This window comes from Malurus melanocephalus, unplaced genomic scaffold (genome assembly GCF_030028575.1).
Source record: "Malurus melanocephalus ecotype Western Australia unplaced genomic scaffold, MMel_1.1 scaffold_369, whole genome shotgun sequence".
NCBI lineage: Eukaryota > Metazoa > Chordata > Aves > Passeriformes > Maluridae > Malurus > Malurus melanocephalus.
The window spans coordinates 51,849-72,147 of NW_026623601.1; the positions used below are offsets into that span (position 1 = coordinate 51,849).

The window sequence follows — 20,299 nt, forward strand, 5'->3', positions numbered from 1 at the left end:
ATAGGTGCTTCTTGAGCTGAAACAATAACGGCCTTTCTTAGGGCAAATGTGAAGGCATTTTTTCCTGACTCTCCATAGACAGGAGAGCAGGAGATCTGACACAAACAGCAGCCACCCGCAGAGCCACCCCAGAGATGCTCCTCAGACTTTCCAGCTGTGAGTGAGGTGTCCCCTGTGCTGCAGGGAGCCCAACAAAAGTATCTCCATGGAGATGGAGGCAGCATGACTAARAGGAGGACATGAGACAATGTCCTGTTGAATGTCCCCACTGTCGGAGGAACAAGTGACTTTGCATGAATCCACARAGAAAAGTTGTGACAACCCCCGGGACACAGAGGTGTGGGCCTGGGAGTTTCCTCAAGGACCTTTGAGAGCTCTTTTAGGATGTAAAACCAAGATCTGGAAAGGAGAAAGCAAAGTCAGACAAACTCCCAAAGAGATTGTGGAAAACAATTTATTTGACGAATTTCCAAAGTGGACAATTTTAGTAAAACACAGGCATAAAATAAAACTAACTGGTACAATGGGATTTTGGATACAAAGTAAAGAGTTTGGGGTGCCGACACCTGGCAGTCGCTGTTGGTTTCTCCAAAGTGCATGAATTCATAGCAAGAGCACCAATGGAAGCGCTGAAACAAAACCTCATCCAGCCAAATGACATTTTCAGTGTGGTCCTGGAAACAACTGTGTAAACACCAAGGGCCCACATCACCCACGAAAGTGATAGCACCTTTTTCAATATATCTGTAGAGCGTGAGTCAAAGACCCTGGGAGATGATGGCAGCCTTTCCCTTGACTTTGCTGGGCTGAGGATGAGGCCTTAATTCAATATATAGTGCAGTTAGTGGGTTTCCCTAGGGCCCAGGTGCCTAACTCCTAGGTGGTCCTATGGAAACAGTATTCCAAGAGAGCTTGCTGGGAATGAGTCAGCTCTGCTCTTTTAAAATAATAATAATAATTAAAAAAAAAAATTAAAAATAAATCCCACTAACTGGGCTCAGAGAAATTTTCCAGAATGGAGCTTGAACCATAAAACAAGTAATCAGGTTATTCATGAGGTTCCTGGTTTCACTGTAGAACCATGAGATCAGTAAGTGAAGGAGTGCAGTTAYGTAGCATCTTTTAGGGTATCCCCCCTCCCCAAAGGCTGCTGCCCATCTTTGGTCAGTGCCCAGCCTCCCTGTCCTGAATGGCAGTGCCAGTGCTGAGGGATGCTCCGCCACCCACCTCTGCCGCAGCCCTGGGGAGTGAGTGTCCCATCCCCTGGCCCTGRAGGCCAGAGATGCTCGCACACAGCTTGGGTAGTGCAGTCCAGCCCTCCCTCCTCYCCAGGCAGGCATGAACCAAACTTGCCAGCTGTGACAATGATCCCCTCTCAAAGCTTGCTGAAGTGTRAATATTTCACTCGAAGCACAGCATGAGGTTAGGATCATTGTCAGCTGGGCAAGTGCTCAAGCGATGTATGAAAGAGAAAGAAATGAACAAAACCAAAAAATATGAAGGTAGCTGAAAAGAGCATAATCAGCCTTAAGAGACCAGGCTGGTTCTTAGTGGTACAAAAGTCCTCATCCTGATTCTTTCTTGGCAATAACACCATGGGATGAGGTTGGTATTTGTATTTTGATGGCTTATTGCTAGGTGTGCTTGTGTTTTCCTGCTGTGGGGAGGGAGGGCAGTCATGGGCAGCGAGGGAATCTGAGGCTAACAGAGTAGAAACACAGATGATGAAGCAGTGGGAGAAAGGAGGGGACTATGTACAGCCAGGCTGTGGCACTACGGTTATYTGCATAGATGTAAATTCCTCAGGTTGGTCAAGAATACTGTTACAATTTTTGTTTTGCTTTGTTGGTTTTCCTTTTCAGGCGAGACAGAAGTAGCTATGGTCTTGGCAGAAACCCACCCAGATGCTCAGTCAACAGCTATCTTCCTGGAGACAGTTTGGTAGAAAACACCACGCAGCAGAGAGGTGTAGTCRGGCACGCGGAAAAGGTGCCGCTCCCCATAGGCCACGTCATAATCCGCGCTCTTCCCCGTCACCAGGACACGGATGTTGGGCTCGTTGGCTTGGCTGCCCACTGCCAGCACRTAGATCTCGATGTTGGCCTTCTGAGCATCCTGCACCGCCCTCTCGATGGCCCTGGCCGTGATCCCTTGTGAGTGTCCGTCAGAAAACACCAGCACCCTCTTCCTGGCCGCAGCACGGGCGGAGCGCCGGTACAGCTCCGTGATGAACTGCAGAGCAGAGTTGACGTCTGTGGCRTCGTTCATGAACTCCATGTTGTCGATGGCCTTGGCGATGACCGTGTAGTTGTGCTGGAACTGGGCTTCCACCTTCTGCTGGTTCCGGCCGCTGTACTGCACCACCGAGATGCGCACGGAGTCATCGGCGGGCTTGCCRGCCTCCAGGAACCGCCCCGCCAGCCGCTTCACAAACTTCTTGGTGGTCTCAAAGTTCTTGCTGCCCACGCTGGTGGAGCTGTCTACCAGCAGAGTGATGTCTGCTGGCCCAGTGAAGGTGACTGCAAGGGGAAAGACCMAGGGCTCATTACACTCTGCCTCTCCTCCTGCCTCTTCCACGGAAAGCTGATGAAGTCACTGGCTGTCTCACAGGCTTCCTGCCTTGCCAGATTTGGGAAATCCTCACTCTTGCTAGCTTTCTTTCCCCTGCCCCAGAAATGTCCTACACTTGTCCTTTTAYGCATTCGTTCGTTCTTTTATTTGGTTTAGGATAGGCTGTGCTCCCAGGTGTTTATTTGGCTTAGATAACAGAGTGACTCTTTTTTAAATACAGTGGCTCTCCTTGCATGTCTGGGGAACTACTTCATCCCCTGTGCCTCACTTCTTTCCATGGAAATTCAGAGGACTGAATATGTTTCTGACTTGGAGGTGGCACTCCRTTAAAACCCTCCCCATTGCAAGAGGTGCCCAAGCCATGTGTCCCCACAAAAATGAACTCCCACTTCCCCCATCACAGGACCCACACCACCTCAGTGTGGCACGAGGAGTCAATACTCACTTGGGCAGGTGTAGTCAGGACATTTCTTCTCTGTGAAGAAAGTAAGAGAGATTAATGTCACCAGCTCACCCAGGAAAACCAATTGTCTCAGAGAGCCACACAAGGGACAGATGTTCACCTGCAGAAGGTGAAYACCCACCTTTGCCACCTGAGCAAAGGCTATAAATGTGCATGAAAAATGGCATGGGCAGACATGTCCTGCAGCAGGTGAGGACACGAACCCGACCACAAAGTTCTGAGGCACGAGGTGCCCTTGTCCCTTATTTAATTAAATTTGATCWCTGTTCTCTTCCCCCAACGTCTTGAGAGCATGACTGTGGGGATACAAGGGAGAGCATCCTGCATCCCTCACCACCTTCCTCATTGCCTCCAGCAACCACCTTTCACCCACCTTGGCACACATACGAGGTGATGTTCTGCAAGAAGGTATCGTCCAGGAGCTCGGCATAGTTGTCCCTTTGAATGGACAGTCCTGGCCTGGTCGGTCTGCCTAAACAGGCGATGTCATTCAGGTGATCAGGATTCGGAGGGTTCCGGAAAATATCACCTATCCCAAGGGAAACYACCTGCAGGGAAGTTCGAGTCCATCACTGGATGGATTCACCATCCAGTGCATTCATAACCGAATGTCTGTCACTTTGTGAGAGCACTYCTAGTGACATCTGTGTCCCCTGCCCTAGCCTCACGTAGCCAGGACATGGGGACGCCCAGGGAGCCTGTACTGTGACACACATGTGCCACATGGCACAGCCCCCATGCCCTTACCGGGGTGACATCGCACAGGGAGTTGAGCGGGGTGGGGTCCCGCAGGGTGTCRGAGCGTCCGTCCGTGATGACGATGGCCACGCGCTTATCGGATGTGAACCTCCGCAGCAGGTTGTCCTTGGTGAACTGCAGGGCCTCCCCAGTGTAGGTGCCCCCMGCGATCCACTGCAGGTTCTTGACTGCCCTGCAAGCACAGACACCGGTGAATCTGTGCCATGGGTACTGGAGGAGCGAGGACATGGCTTGTGACCAGGCAGACACCTCTGTGAGGGGATTTGGGTGGAAAACAGGCGAGCTCTTTAGCCTCAGCACCCCTTTGGTGCTACCAACCTCTGCCTTCCACTAAATGACTAAATTCAGATCATTGCAGCTGCAGGAGCTGCTGGCCTGGAGATGGAAGGTGGGAGGTGAGTGGGTGTCCCTGGGTCAAACCCCCCAGACTCACTGCTTGAGTGCCCCGATGTTGTCAATGTTGGCATCCCCCATTGCCACCAGCTCCTGCGTGTTGTCATGGCTGTACTGCACCACGCCCACACGGGACTCCCCGGCTTCAAACTGTGGGACAAAACAGAAGCCAGTCAGGGGCAGGGACTCAGGGGAACCCAGAGCCTCAGAATCCTGCTGATGGTTTMTCCTGAATGCCTTCATGGCAGGCTCTGATGTTTCTCTTTTGCCTCATTCTASGAAGACAGAGCCCCACCAGGAGTGGATGCACATTGGAACCAATTTGGTGAGTCAGTGTGTGAAAGGAGACCCAAATCTAGATCTCACAGCTCAGTGGTCTCAACAGCAGCCACTGGACTCTCAYTGGACCTGAGAGCCCAAATCTATCCCTTTGCCCAGAAAGATTAAAATGTCTATTTTGGGACAACAAACTGCTATATAGTCTCCATAACTTTATGAATTTGGGAAAAGCTACACCCAACTTGAAGCCAAGCCTCGTGAAGGCTTTCTGGAGTGGAGGCATCCCCTCATTTTCCTGCTTGCAGTGAAAATTAAGTGAGTGCACACAAAGGTATCACAGCACTCAGAAGAAATCTCACCTTGACCCGCTCGTCCTTGCTCAGGCGGTCGATGACTTTGATGATGAAGTCCTTGGCAATCTGGAAGTTCTGCAGGCCGATGCTCTCCGAGCTGTCCAGCACGAACAGGAGGTCCACRGGACCACAGGTGCACTCTGGAGGCAGGCACAGGAGTGGAGGGACAGGTTTTGCAGGGAGGCATTTCTGAAGGGAGCAGCTGATGCCTGCTGCAGCCCTGCCCAGCTGGGGGCCCGTGCCCCATCCACCCCCAAAGCACAGGGTAAAATAATGCAGAAAAATAGCTGCACAGGAGACTTCTTGAGAGCCACTTTACAAGTTTTTCCATGTGCATTTGCTCCCTAATAAGACATGTGGCATTTCCAGGCTATGAGTACCCTTAAACCACCCAGTAATTATTCCATAACCCATTTCCTCCTAGGCCTTCTCAGTTCTTCCATTCAGCCAGCCCAGCAGGACAGAGGTGACACTGGTGGGCTGGAGGAGGCTGACTCAGCTTGCTCCCCTTTCTCACAGCTAAAGAACATCATGTGCCCTTGGCTCTCCCTTGGAGCTTTTGGCCTGCAAACACAACCTATCAGGACACCAYCAGGGAAAAAAGCCCAGCACATTCCTCTGCTGACCAGCACAGGATTTGGAAGGAAGAAGACAAGAGCTGGATCCACAGTATGCCCAGAGTCGACATCCCAACTGCAAAAAGGGTGGAGAAAATCCACCCTGCTGGCACAGGGCACCTTGACAGCTGTTTTCCAGTGGCAAGACTCAGCCACATGAGCTTCTAATCCGTGTGGCATCCTCAGGGATTGCTTCCTGCCCTCCCCTGCCTGGCTCACGCCTGGCTCTCCTTCACGGGCTCTCACTACATCTCCATAGCAGGAGGCAAGGAGCAGGGAAAGGGAGGGGTGCAAGGAAGGACTAGCAAATGTTTGCAGAGTTGCTTTGCCAAGTAACACTCACCACAGCAAGCTAGAGGAAAAGGGAGAAAAAGACAACATTAAAATGCTTGACAAAAGGGTTTTTCACACCCTAATGCAGACTGCAGGTTTGTGTTTCTGCAAACCCACAGACACCAGGCCTGGACAACGCAAGCCCATGGAGGTTTCCCTGTCACTTGAAACACCCATATTCTCTACTGTTTCAGGTTGTGATGCCCTGACCTGGAGCACCATACACAGCAGAGCTCTGTTTCTGCATATGCTGATGCATTCTTATTKAAATAAAAATAAAAGCTAAGTAAATCACCAAAGTATRGAGCTCAAAGTCAGTTCCCCAAGTACCCCCTGTCCTTCCAGCACTTCATTACTGGCCATGGGCCAGAAATCCTCCRCAGCACATATGTGCTGCTTCTCCCCATACAAGGACACCCCAAGACAGGCCTCCCTTACCATGGGGGGAATAATAGACCATGATATTTAGGAAAACAAGAATATTGCAAAATGGGCCACCCAAGGATTTTACACAACTTTGCTCATCTTTTGCCTGYACAGAAGCACAGACAAACCAGTCTGCACACCAGGTGAAAGTGAGACACAGTTGTATGAGCTACTCTAGRGATGGAGGTCCCTGGATCAAGGGGATTAATTTGTGACTCCTGAAAGGGGAGTGATGCCCATGGATGGCATTTCCCTGCCTGGGGACAGGGAAAAATCAGCTGCTTCCTGCAGCTGGAGGGAGGAGCAGGACAGGGATACTCACAGCACATCTTCATGATGATGTCCAAGATTTCACATTCCTGAAAACAGAGGGAAAGAAATGCTTGATTAACAGCAAAATCAATGCACAGACCAGGCCAGCAAGCAGCACCCCAATCCTGTCCCACTCACATCTGGTCCTGGAGGCCCCACAGGTCCTGGTGGTCCCTGTCAAACAGGAGCACAAAGAAAAGAGTCACAGGAGCAGTCAGTCCTATCTGTGGCATACTCTGTCAATATTTTGCTAAGCAATGCATGGCTGGGAAACTCAGCTTCCCAGTTGCTGGTCCCTGTACTGGGGCCCTGGTGCTGCATGGAGGTGGAAGGAGGAGATCCACAATCCTCTTCCATGTGTCCCATGCACACCAAGGTGACGCAGCAGTGAGCACACACAAAGTGTGCCATGGTGCTTGGTGCCGCTCCCAGAGCACCCAGGAGATGGATGGATGGATGGATGGATGGATGGATGGATGGATGGATGGATGGATGGATGGATGGATGGATGGATGGATGGATGGATGGATGGCACTGGGGCCAGCCCTGCCAGGGTCCATACTTACCGGGGGACCTTCACGTCCCCTGTGGCCCTTTGCTCCTTTGCTGCCACTGGGGCCAGGGGTCAGGTTCTGGAAGGAAAACAAAACCAAAACTCATGAATCTGTGTGTGTCAGGGGCAGCACCTTTCCCTCCAAATGGCTGATGAGGCCCGCTTCACCACAGAAGTGTTATTTGAGGTTGCTGTACCCAGCTACACCAGGGCTCGGGAAGGACACTGGGGATATCTCCCTCCGTGGCACAGCCATGCARCACAGATCCATCAGTGCTACCTGAGCACACAAAGCCTTGCAGAGGTGCTGCCCACCTCAGCCTAACAAATGTGGAGGTTTGACAGTATAGGACACAAAATGAACACCTGGGGAGAGCTCTTATTGCCATCCACAGTCACTGCTCAGAGGCAAAGGCTGCTGGAGGTTTTATAAAGTCTGATGGGCTCTGGCCCATCACAGCCCAAAGCTCCTGCCCTCARCTCACAGGGAAAAAGGAATCAGCACTGCACAGGTTACTCACATCATTGCCAGGGTCTCCAGCTTCWCCTTCATCACCTTTAGGTCCGACATAGCCTTTTGTTCCCTGAAAAGCAGCACAGATGAGACTGGTGTGTGAGTGGCTCTTAGAGCGGTGAAGCTGCTGCTGGCACACGGTGACCTTGTGACAGCTTGCTGGGGACAGGGGTGGAGAGCAGCCCGTGGGCTCCCCAGCACCAGGTATCCAGTGCTCTTGGTAGAGACAGCTTCTCAGGTGGCTTTCACTGCTACAGAATCAGGGAATCGTTTAGGCTGGAAAAGACCTTTAAGATCRCTGAGTCCAACCTTTAACCCAGCAGTAAATCATGTCCACAGCATAGCATCACCAAGCTCCCCCTGGCTGACACTCCCAACCCCAAACTCTGGCTCTGGGGCTGCTTCAGAGAGCACCCAGCCCAGGCTGCTGCCCTTGGGTGTTACAACAATGGCAGGACACTTCCATGGAAAGCATCCACTGCAGGGAGAGGTGGGCACAGGGGAAAGAGGGCTTTGGAGGAGCAGGTTTGCTTCAGGGAGCCCATTCCACCGTGCAGCTGAYGGAGAGCTCCAAACCACCACCGCCAAGGACAAACTCTGTGTGGCTGAGGAAGCAGCACACTCACGTTAGTGCCAGGGTTGCCTCTGTCTCCTGGCTGCCCCTGGGGATGGAAAAAAGGAAGTGTGTTAGCTTGAACAAGGAGAAAAAATGGTATTACAGCTTCAAGGCAGTGCAAAAAACTTACCGGGGCACCTGCGAATCCAACTGTCCCATTGCCAGGAGGACCATCCTCCCCCTGGAAAGGAATGGAGACATAGATGAGACAGAAAAGCAGAGCCCTCAGACAGCACAGCAGCAGGATCCTGCTCTCCTCGGACAGGGCATCTCCACAGCAGCACCACTCACCCTCTCTCCCATCAGCCCAGGGTCTCCAGGCAGCCCAGGCGCTCCAGGCAGCCCCTTTGGGCCCTGCAAGGGGAGAAAAGGCARTGAAGCATCGCACAACATCACCTGAGCTGGGAGGACAACAACTTCCGAGGCAAGCAGCTACCAACAGTGCCCACTGTGAGGTGTTCTGCTTACACAGGGGCAGTGTGAGGATTCACATGAAATTCCAGGAACAACTTCTTTACTCAGAGGGTGGGGAGGCCCTGGCACAGGGTGCCCAGAGGAGCTGTGGCTGCCCCTGGATCCCTGGAAGTGTTCCARRCCAGGTTAGACAKGSCTTAGAACAACCYGGTCTGGTGGAAGGTGTCCCTGCCSATGGCAGGGGGTGGGATGGGATGAGCTTTAAGGTCCAKCCYAACCCCARCTGTGGTAGGATTTCCATGAAAGCCAACAGCTGCGCTCAGGGTTCCATTTGCTTCCTGCCCTGGGCATCGAACCTGGTGGCAGATTCAGGGGGCTGCCCCCAGAGAGCATCTTCCCCAGCCCCTGTGAGGTGAAGCTGTGTGGTCTGTGGAGTGGCTATGGCTTCCCGTGGGAGGTAGGGGAAAAGGCAGCTGCRGCCCTAAAGACCCATGGAAAATGTGTCTGCCACAAGGAAAACACTAGAGCTTGTACCAACAGGTTCAACAGGYTTCCAGCACCCCCGGGATTTGGGGAAGCACCTCCTGCCCTTCCCTGCGCCCCCTCCCCACAGAGGAAGGGGTGATGAAGCAGCACTGACCTCATTGCCACGGGGGCCGTCATCTCCCCGGTATCCTTTGGGTCCGGGGGGTCCAGGCTCACCCTGGGGGAACACAGAGAGATCTCTTAGGAAGGGGTTTCTCCTGCTGCCGCCCCTACCCTGAGGGGCTGCTCCCCTCATTTGTGATTTGATGGGTGCAGATGCCCATCAGTGAAAGGACCTATTGATGAGGGTCAGTGCAGTGGGGAGGTGCTTCCGGAGCTCCTCCTTTCCCTCCTGCCGCCCCACATTTCCTTGTGCCTCCCCATGGGAGGTGGGTTCCTGCTGAACATGAACCAAACCAAACCTGTCCCTCTGCCACGGCTGCAGAGCTGGCCAGAGACAGCTGGAGGAGGAGAGCTCCTTGCTCTGAGAGCTCCACAATGGCCAAGGGAGCMCCTGCACCTTGTGCCCAGTGCCCACAGCCCTCTGCAGGGTTTGCTTTGCAGGAGGTGGGATGTGATGGTGGACAGTGACTGGGGAATGATGCTCCGGCCCACAGGTCTGAATGTCCAGGCAGCATTCCGTGTGCAGAGGACAGGCAGTGCAGAGGACAGACAGCTGGTGCCAAACATCCATGCACCCTTCTTCTGAGGAAAGGTGTCCTTGTGGGTGCAGAAGGCTTAAATTGCACAGTGCAGAGCGCTCAACTGCTCCAAGGCATGTGACCTGATTTCTGCACAAAAGCCCAGAAGAGGGAAATCTTGGAAAGAGGGACAGGAACTTGTGATCCTTCACAGCAGCCAAGGCTGGAGCCACGGCGCCCTTGGCTCGCTCTGGCCGTTCTTGTCCTCACTACAGCAGCGCAAACCCCTCACAGCCYCGGAGGAGTTCAGGATGGATGGCTCAGGATTTGGGTCAGGAAATCTTTTTCAGTACTCCTCTGAGTGTGACAAGGACCTGAGAGAAGGGCTGGGCACTGTGGCCTCGAAGAGAGAAGGGCCATCAAACCTGTTCCTGAGGATCACGGAAAGAGCGTGCTGGCCTTTAGCTTCTCTTGGATAGAAGTGGGATGAAAGAGAGTCACAGGGTAGCAGGAGCCCTTTTCCCTTGCCAAGAGAAACACACTCCAAGGTCCAGAGCTAGCAGGTAACACGGCTTGAAAAATACTTGTCCTTGCCAAGGTCCCACTCTTACCCAAACCTAATTACGTATTTATTTCTAATTTGGCCAAACAAAAGCATTCTTYCTCAGCTCATGGAAAAATCAATCTCACTTCACAACAATCGGTGCTATCACCGTGGAGGATTGACCCAGCAACACCTCCTGAACATGATTTATCAGCTGGAAGAAAGGGCCTTCAGCTGTGCAAGGGTCAGAAGCCTTCCTCAGGCTGGAGGAGGCCAGCCCTGCTCTCCAGCAAGCACCTGGCATCTGGGATCTGCTCCTTGAGGCACGAGCAGACCCCAGAGCAGGAGGGACACACCTTGAAGCCAGCAGGGAGAGGCTGTCCCTGCAGGGTGCCAAGGGCATCGGGGACACTGCTGGGGCTGTGTCAGGATGTCCTCAGTGGCACAGGACGTCTCACTGACACCCTGACTGAGGTGAGCAGCTTCTGGCCCCAAGCCTGAATGTTTAGTGCRTGGCTGCAGCTTGCACTTGCCAGTTTCCAGTTCTGCCAGATGTGTTGACATCTGTTTCCATGGGACTGGGAAATGGTATGCAGGTTGTCCTGTCCACTGCATGGCAGCCAAGTCTCGGTATTTTGGGCTCTGCTCATCTCCTGGGCTCTCACAGAAATCCCCATCTTTCTTCACCAGCTTTGCTTCCCAGTGTGGAAATGCTGAGGARTTGCCCCAGGATGCTGTGRCTTCAGTGAAACCCCCTGCCCCACTGTCSCTGCYGTCCCAACCACTTCCATTTGGGATYCAGAAGGTTCCACCGAGCTCTTACCTGGTCGCCAGGTGGTCCGAGGGGTCCTTCCCGCCCTTGGTCACCAGGTGGTCCGGCCTCTCCCTGGAAAAACACACAGAGAGCATGAGAAGCACAAAGAAGACCAGGTGTAGGGCACAAAGGGACCTGTGTGCTATGGGGCGCAGTCAGGGAGGCAGAGGAGAGGGGACTTTGAGGGGAGCAGCTGAAAGCTCCATGACCTAAAGCTGCTGTTGGCGACCCAGATGCACGAGCCAAACAGCAAATATAAACCACAACTTCCATATAGCCCTGAGACGTTTCTGGGCAGGTTACACAGCCTCATGCTTGGACTGAGAGCTGGRAGGAAGCAGCCATAGTCTGCTGGACAGTTCAGCTGTGGGATGCTGCTGTGCCTTCGTCTCCCTGACATCTGCCCCACACACCCCGTGGGCTGCACAGCCGCTCCCTGAGCAGGAACAGGGAAGGGGGAGGCTGCCAGAAGCCCCCTGCCAGAGCTGCCCCTTCTCCACTGCAGATCTGTGCCCCCTCCCCAAGGCAGCCCCTCCAGGCTGGTGCTGGGCCTTGGCTGTCCTCGCTGCAGGGACAGGGGATGAATAGTGTGATGGTGGATGGGGATATGGGATGTGTGATATGGGTTATATGGGATAGGGGATCTGGAATATGGGATGTGGGATATGGAATATGGGATGTGGGATTTGGGATATGGAATATGGGATGTGGGATATGGGATAGGGGATATGGGGTTGCTGCCATGGAATGCCCTGGCTGCCACTGCTCCCACCCCCCACAGCAGCATCCCCTGCCCCTCCCTGGACGTGTGGCGTGGCTGTCGCTCGCCTCATGTTTGTCCTGGCCTGCTGAGGGCTCCTGCCTGTCCCTCCCACGCTCACGCTTGGTGACTCACCCCAACAGGCAGGAAAAATACTTTCCTAGTGACTCCCACTCAGAAGGGGAGGGAAGAGTGTTCCCCCTTCCATCCACACCCACGCACRCTGCCCTGCTGCTGATGGTACTGTGCCCTCCTGCCTGAGCCCCTGAGCACCCAGAGGAGGACACCTTGACCCTTTCCTCTCCATCAGATAGTTTTCCACCTGTGGGGAAGGAACTGACAGCTGATCACCTGCTCTTGGCTGGCTGGGCATGCTCTCCTCTGGATTTTGGCTGATTACCTGCCAGCATAGAGGGGCAATTTGTGGAGGACAACAACAGTTCCCTCCCAAACTGGCAGGTACAGGCACTGAGCTGGCCTGCTGGCCCACAGGCTAGTGGAGTTAGCCACCAAACAGCTATTTCTAGCCTCTGGCCCCCGAGCATCACCCCACRTGCGAGCAGGTGTTAAAGCTGCCCYGTGGGCGCGGTTACCGGCTCTCCTCTCGGCCCGCGGTCACCCGGCGAGCCYGGGGGTCCTCTCTCTCCATTGCTGCCCTGCAAACAGAGGGTGGCATCACCAGGTCAGGACCTCCTCCCAGCAGGGCAAAGCCCTCCCTCTGAATGCCAGCCTCCTCTTCCGGAGGGTAGCAGTGCCCTGGTGGGATGGCTGGCAGTGGTGCCCTCACTTACCCGCTCTCCAGGAGGGCCATCCTCACCTAGAGCACCCTGTGGGGACACGAGAGGGGTGGTCAGGGGTGGGGATGGCCAGCGAGCATGCACAGGGGTGTCACAGGCACAGGRCTCACCTCGTCACCTGTCTCTCCTGCAGGTCCAGGCTCACCCCGGTTCCCAGGGGCGCCCTGCAAGGCACAGGGGTGTGAACGAGAGGTCAGGAGCAAAGCCCCACATGCTTGCAGAGCTTTGGGCTCCAAAGCCCAGGCTGGGGCATGGGTCCTCTCCCTCTCCCAGGGAGCAGAGGAGGTTGCCACAAGGGTGTTCCTTCACCCACCTTCTCTCCAGGGTTGCCGGGGATCCCCTGCCGGCCGGGTTTTCCATCATTCCCAGGCTCCCCCTTCACAAGAACACAAGGCACCATCAAGGCTGCACACTGCACTGGCTGTCAGCTCCCACAGCACAGAGGAGCTCCAGGGCACACCAGGCCTCTTTCAGGGCTCTGTGGTCTGTCCCCATCCCAGCAGATCCCTCCCTGTCCACTCCTGGTGAAGTTCATCACCTTTTCACAGCATTTCCCGATACCTCAGGGATGCTTGTGCCAAGCAAGTGAGCACCCATGAGCACTGTGGGTGATGGGAGCCATCCTCTAGTGGAGAGGCCAGGCTTGACAGGGCTTGGRGCAGCCTGGGCTCATGGAAGTTGTCCCTGCCCATGGCAGWGGGGTGGAAYGGGGTGGACTTTAAGGTCCCTTYCCATCCAAACCCTTGTGACTCAGTGACAGGCTTGCCCCAGGCAGTACAGGGAATTTCCACACCTCCTTCCTGCAGAAGAGGGGTCCCAGCATCCCCCTTCTGTGTGAGGACAGGCAGAACAACTCACCTTTGCTCCCTTGGGTCCAAAAGCACCAGGGTCTCCCTTCGGTCCAGGCGGGCCTTGAATTCCCTGTTGAAATTGAAGGCAGTGTAACCGAAACCCTGGCTAGTGACACCACCTGCAGGAAGCTGGGCAGGGACTGAGCATCCCAGCAGCCTGGCATGCAGCTCCCCACTGGGATGGACAGGAGGGACATCAGGAGGGCGCCTGCACCCTGCAGCCACGCAAGCAGTGCTGTGCCCACGTTGCTGAGAGGCTACTGAAACTCAGAGGAAAATGGCAGAAAAGGTGGTTTGGGGCTGCTGTGGCTGGACCACAGTGACAAATGTGTCATCCCAGGAGCACAGGGAAAAAGCAGGAAAACTGGAGAAATGCGGTGACACAATAATGTTTCCCAGAGCTGCATCCCAGGGATGCAGAGGGGGACAGCTGCCAGGTGAGGACATGGCAGCAGCCCCAGGGTGCTGTGCCTGGGGTCAGTATTGGGCATTTCCCAGCAGCYCCCTATTCCCACACAGCATCAGAACACCCACGGGGTACCTACATCAGAGCCAGGTGAGCCTTTGCAGCCAGGTAATCCGGGGTATCCAGCTTCACCCTGCCAGGCACACAAAGCAGGGTCCCCGGTGAGTGACACCCACAGTGAGACCCCATCCATCACCCCAGGACCCTGGAAGGGACGTTCCAGCCCCAWCCCTKGCTGGCAGAGGGGTGGCCCTGCAGGGAGGGAGCTCCACTCTCCCACAGGCTTCCTCCCCAGACCCCRCAGTGGTTTAGGAGTAGCAAAATTCAGGGTACTCAGGCTGAGCAAAATGCCCTGGAGCAGAGATTCACCTTCATTCCGTCGATGCCATCAATGCCACGCCTGCCTTTCTCACCCTGAAACAGAGAATGGGGACCATGGAGTGATTCCCAAATTCCCAGCACCTCCCAGTCAAATAAATGGTGCAAAAACAGAGGCTGACCTTGGCTCCTTTGGCTCCTCTTGAGCCCTGCAAAGGGAAGGAGAGAGATGTCAGACCCCCACACAGAGCAGATCCATCCCCAGCCCAGCTCAGGGTGAGGGTGCAGGGTTCACCAGCCCTGTGTGCACCCCTGGATCCCGCTGGATCCCCACTCCTGGCTCAGGCAGTGCCAGCAGCAGGGATGGGTGTAGGATCACATACCGGACCCCAACATCGTCTCTGTCCTCACCTTTTCTCCTCGGCTTCCTTTGTCACCCTGGAGAGGAGAGAAGAGAGGGGAATGGCAGAATGAGAACACTCGCAGCATAAGGAACCACCGAGGAACCACCTCCGTGACCCTGCAGCCCCACGTACCTTCATTCCTTGGTAGCCAACAGGTCCCATGTCCCCTGGCCTGCCCTAGAGGACAGAAACACTGTGTTACAGAGGCCGATGTGGGGCACTACCATGGGACAGCATCCCCCCTGGCTCTCGATGTGCAGCTCAGCCACCCTTCTCTCGCACAGGAGCCTCTCCCAAAACTTTGCTCCTTGTTCTCCTGGTCTGGGAGCACGGKATCATTGTGGAGGGCCAAGGGAACCTGCCTTCATCTCTGCCATCTCCAGCTCCTCATGGAGGTGAGGGAAACCAGGTGCTTGGGGACACATCATTTRGGATGAAAGGGATGGACAGAAAACCCTTGGGAAGGAAAAGCACGTGGCACGGGATTTCCAGTTTGGGAAGTGCACGGTCACGTGTGTGGGAGAAATGTGCCTCCCAAAAATAAGTGTGCCTAATACTAAATAAAATAAAAAAGGGAGGAGGAGGGAAATAGTTTCCTGATGCTCTTAGGTTATTTACCACAGGTTTCCCTGTAACACTGCTGTGCTTGTTGTGTCAGAGGTGCAGGAGGSAGCCCAGAGCCCGCCCCTGGGCTGGCACACATGAGTCAGAGTCGTGTCCTGCAGAAGGGACGGCTATTTTGAGTGAGGAACAAGGAAGCCTTGTAGCGAGAGGAGGAGCCACCCCACGGCACACCGTGAACCGCCCCATGGAAACGGGGTGACGCTGCTGAGGATGCGCCCCAGAAGCAGTCCAAAAACAGCTCCAGTGCAGAGTCACYGGGGCTGGACCTTCACTTACTGGGTCTCCAGCCTCTCCTTTCTGGCCGGGAAGACCTGGCTTGCCTCTTTCTCCCTGCAACACAGGACAGAAACACAGTTAGCTCATCATCCCCAGGAACAGAACCATGGCCTGTCAAAAGGAGGATGGGAGCAGAAATGCTCCATGGGTACAGGGATGASACAGTGCTGGCCACATGGCAGCATGCTGTGGGACAAGTGATCCTGGAGATCCCCCCCAAGGGATCCTGGATGAACCCTTCGTGGTTCTGTGATAGCGATTCCAGGTCTGAGCATCCCCAGTCAGCCCATCCATCCCACTGCCCCGGCCCCGCTGCCCAGCCACAGCCAGTCCCTCACCTCATGGCCTGGGTCACCRGGAGGTCCGGGGGGCCCTCGAGGAGGCTGCAGGAGAGAGCTGTSGGTTAGAGCAGCCCCTGAGGCACAGCCTGGGACCACAGGGACAACAGGGCAGGGGACAGGGCTCTCAAAATCTGACTCACCTGGCACTCGAAGGAGCAGCACTGCACAAAGGGAAGGAGGAAACAGCATTAGAGGAGAGGGCAGCAGCAGGGTCAGGCTGAACCCTGCTGGGGGGCTTCCCAAGCTGGCAGGGCTGTGCCACCAAGCCCCCTTCAGCCACGGGTCACCCCCAGGGGACCGGCTCAGTGGCGGGAGACACTCACCGACTGCTCCGTGTTGAGTTTCTGCAGGACAAGAACACAGAGAGAAAGGGTTTGAGCGGGGTGGGTGGGCGCAGGGCTGGGCTGGGCCGGGGAGGGGGCACACGGGGCTCACAATCATGTCGATGATGGTGTTGATGGTCTCCTCCACGTCCATCTCCCGGGTGGGCTTCAGGCTGGTGGCYGTGAAGTTGCGGCGGTAGGCGTGGTCAGTGGCAATGATGTTCAGCCGCTGGTCCTGCGGGGCGGGCAGGGCGCAGTGAGACCTCTGCGGGCTCTGAGTGCCCCTCTTTGGTCACACCGGGGGTCCCGCTRGCGACACCCTCCAGGGAGCACCCCGCTGTGCGGTCCCTACCAGGTGATTGGGGGAGATGGCCACGGAGAACACTTTGATCCCCAAGAGCTTGGCTTCGTTGGCAGCATCATCCAGGCCTCCGCAGGGCTCCTTGTACCCTTCCAAGGGGTGCCCATCGGTCACCACRATCAGGTATTTGTTCTCCTTGTGATGGGAGCCGCTGCGAGGGTTTAAACACGGCATTTAACGCTGGAGAGGAGCGGTTTGGGCACTTGGGGACGCTGGCTCCGGACAGCGCTGCGCCCGCGGTCAGTGCACGCCTCATCCCAGCAGAGCTGGAGACACCCGCCACCCCCGTGCCCATRCCGTGACCTCTTTTCCCAGCCTGGGGACAGCTCTCAGGGCTGTCCTAACCCGGCAGCTCCCGCCCTGCACGCAGCAGAAGCACACCGCCTCCCTCCGCACCGCACCGCACCGCGCCGTGCCCGCCCGGAGCCGCCGCCTGACCCGATGAGCAGCTCCTCGATGCCGCGCTTTATGGCGCAGTCGGTGTAGGTGCCCTTGCCGATGTAGTTGACGGCCGAGACGCGGTTCTTGAGCTCGCTCTGCCCGCTGGGCATGGGCGTGAGGCCCTTGATGAGCACCACCTCGTCGCTGTAGTGCAGCGCGCCCGCGTTCCACACCAGGTTGCGGTCGCAGCGGTAGTACCTGCAGGGACACACCGGGGCGCGGGGCTCACTGCGCTGGCRCCGCCACGGGAAACGCGAACCCGCGGCGAAACGGGGACTGGCCACGGCTCCCCGCTCCCCTGCAAGGCTGGGACGTGCTTCCCGTGCCAGGCACCGCACAGGGCTCCGGGGCAGCTCGTCCCGTGGGTGGGAGGGCAAAGGAAAGCAAAGGGTGGGAATCTGCGKGATCCAACAGCTCGGCAGAGGCTGCTGGAAGAGGTGCCAGTGGCTGGAGCCGGGCAGGAGRTGCTGAGCCACACAGGGCTGTGTGTGTGTGTGCAAGGCAGACAGCCACCCAAACCCCCCACCTGCCTGATGTGTTCAGATCAGAGAGGGATGMACCCTCGGCAGGATGCTCTGGCCCAGGGAAGGATGGGTGTGTGTGTGTGTGTTGAAGCCCTGTCCTGTGCATTGGCACATCCATGTGACACATCCATGTCACATCCTGAGGCTCCCTGGGACAGAGGTGTCACCTGTTCTTTGGCCACCCCTCCAAAATAAGATCTTTTCAGGATACGGGGACCAATCCCAAAGTGATACGACTTCTTTTTCAGAAAGCAGGGTCCAATCCCTAAGGGATGGTGCTGCACATCTTCCCTCTGCCCAGCAGGACCCATCCCAAAGCCACCTGAGCCTTGCCCACCGCTGTTCCCTCCACCCCACTGCAGGAGCTGCCCTTGGGCTGAGCCCAGAGCCTAGCCCAGGAGGGTGGTGCTGCAGTGATGGAGGCCTGGCAGGTTGTCCCCAAGCACAGAGCTCCTGGTCACTCCAAGCCCTGTGAGATAATTCTCCTGCCTGGGCCATGGACACGTGAGCTGAAAACCCCCTCCTGCCCACCCTGGGATCTGGGAGCTTAGGTGCTCCTGGGCATCCCTGGGTGGATGGGGAAGRCTGGGGTCAGATTGGGGCTGGTGGCCACAGAGGTGGGTGAGGAGGAGGCAGATCAAGGGCTGGAACATGCGGTGGGTGAGAGGCACCCAAAGCTGGAGTGCACCGGTGGCAGGAGAGGGTTTGTTCTGCAGGGTGAGTGCTGTGCTTAACCCCAGAGATGTCCTGGGTCCAAACAGGCTTTGGTACTGCACAGTGACCACACAACCCCCCAGAGCTGTGGGCTTGGTCCACCYCTCCAGGAATTCCTTCCTTCCCCGAGGGTGGCCCTGCTAAGCCACGCTGCTGCTGTCAGCACAGACACAGCCAGAACAGAGCAGCTGAGGACTGTGAGAGGGAGRGGAGTCTCCCACCCCCCTCCCCAGCATCTCTGCTTCCCTTGTGTGGGCAGAGGCACAGGGGGATCTTGGCACCCTGCCTGGCACAGGCAGCCTGGACAGACCCTGGGGGATGAGGGGATGTGGTACCTCTGGGTCAGCTTGTCAATGAAGCGGTTGGTGAAATCCTTCACTTGGGTAACCAGATCCCCAAAGGGTTTCACCCTCAGGGCAACGCTCTCCGARGTGTCCAGCACGAAGAACAGGTCCACGGGGCAGTCTGGGGACAAGCAGAGGGGCCGGAATCGCTGCTGTGTCCCCTGCCCATCCCAGGTGGAACTCCCGCACTGTCCACCCCATTTTCCTCCTAGCAGGCCCCCAGGATCTGGGCCAAGGCAATGCTTTCACRCACTAACCCCCTTGGTATCAATAGAAAGCAAGACCACTTTTTCAGAAAACATTATTTTGTGGCATTTAGCACTTCCCTACACTTTCTTCCCTGTTTCCATTCAAAGGATATCTTTGCAAGACCTGTACTATTTATTGTGCCAAATAACATGCAGCTGCAGAAATCACTTTAAAAAAATTAGCAATTAAAGCAATAAGAAACAATCTTCTGACACATCCTTTCAAAAATAAAACTTTAGGAAAAAGCAGTAACAAAAACTTCCCTTAAGCRCCAGCATCAAGTCCAAAATAGTTCAGAAAGCTGGACTGGTATCAGCTGTTATCCCCCCTCTCCTGCAATGCCAGTGCAACTGGTAACTCCTGGGCAACCAGAGCCAAGGAGAAAGAGCCAAAAACTACAAAAATGGGTACTTCTTGCAGATCCTCTCTAATCCCACTCCGGTCCCTCAGCAAGCCCAAATCTGCGGTGTGCTCAGCAGCAAAGGCATCCGCCCGGGAGGGATGCAGCAGCCAGGYTTCTCTGCTATCCCGAGAAGGAAAAGAACCCTGGAAAGCATTCCGGCCTTACCTTCGGCGCTCGGGACTTGGGAGATGATTTCGGGGCGCTGAGCAGACGAGCCCCCCCACAGGAGGCCGGCCGGGAGCAGCAGAGTGAGCAGAAAGTCTCGCAGCCTCATGGTTCTGGGCTCAGATTACCATCGAGCTGGGTCCGGGAAAAAAAACAGGGAAGGGGAGAACCCGGCAGCCGAGCGAGGCCCCGCTCCGGAGGCGGGAGTCGCTGAGGATATTTTGTTTTACCGCTTTCCCCTCGGTTTCCGTGGGAGGAAGAGAAGGCAGGAGGGCGAGGGTGAGGAGGAGACTCCTCCAGCCCGAGGACGGAGGGAGGGATCAGGCGCTGTGAGTCAAACTCAGGAAGCGTTTCTCCTCACCCTCCTTGTGGATGTCACTGCAGCCGCGATGGCCACCAGGCCACCGGTGCCCGGGATGTCACCGCAGCGTGCCCGGGATGTCACTGCAGCCACAATGGCCACCTGGCCACCGGTGCCTGTGACCCCGGGAGCCCCCAGGGAGCCCTGGAGCAGCCARTGCCCAGCGCTGGGGCTCGGCCAGGGGGCTCGGGGCACCTGCCAGTGCTTCCCTCTCAGCTCCTGGGCCAGGAGAACGGGGTCAGGGGGACAGGCACCCCATGGCATCCCAACCTGCCCCAGAGCTGAGCACCTTCCCACTCTGTAGGATGGCAGGAAAGCCTGAGCACCCTACAGCGAGGCACCCCAGGGTGGTATTGACCATCTGCTCTCTGTGGCCAGAGCTGGAGACYGTCCTGGAGAAGTCCCAGATTCTGCCAACCCCCCATCACAGCAGGGGCAATAATTACAATA

At 56.0% G+C, this 20,299-nt stretch overlaps 1 protein-coding gene across 1 annotated transcript; it reads right to left on the bottom strand.

Annotated features, from left to right (window-relative positions):
- Window positions 1-436: 436 nt before the first annotated feature.
- On the bottom strand, window positions 437-19,812 carry COL6A1 (collagen type VI alpha 1 chain). The gene is made up of 35 exons (XM_057378657.1): window positions 19,489-19,812; window positions 18,663-18,792; window positions 17,087-17,287; window positions 16,640-16,799; window positions 16,400-16,522; window positions 16,288-16,308; window positions 16,105-16,125; window positions 15,962-16,006; window positions 15,624-15,677; window positions 14,856-14,900; window positions 14,731-14,757; window positions 14,502-14,528; window positions 14,371-14,415; window positions 14,081-14,134; window positions 13,543-13,605; window positions 12,998-13,060; window positions 12,795-12,848; window positions 12,679-12,714; window positions 12,481-12,543; window positions 11,137-11,199; window positions 9,244-9,306; window positions 8,481-8,543; window positions 8,320-8,370; window positions 8,200-8,235; window positions 7,581-7,643; window positions 7,073-7,138; window positions 6,645-6,680; window positions 6,517-6,553; window positions 5,779-5,787; window positions 4,825-4,958; window positions 4,227-4,336; window positions 3,782-3,965; window positions 3,408-3,582; window positions 3,017-3,046; window positions 437-2,519 (listed from the first exon to the last, which is right to left on the bottom strand). The coding sequence occupies exons 1-35, from the start codon at window positions 19,595-19,597 to the stop codon at window positions 1,909-1,911; spliced, it is 3,072 nt and encodes a 1,023-aa protein (XP_057234640.1). The 5' UTR covers window positions 19,598-19,812; the 3' UTR covers window positions 437-1,908.
- Window positions 19,813-20,299: the final 487 nt, after the last annotated feature.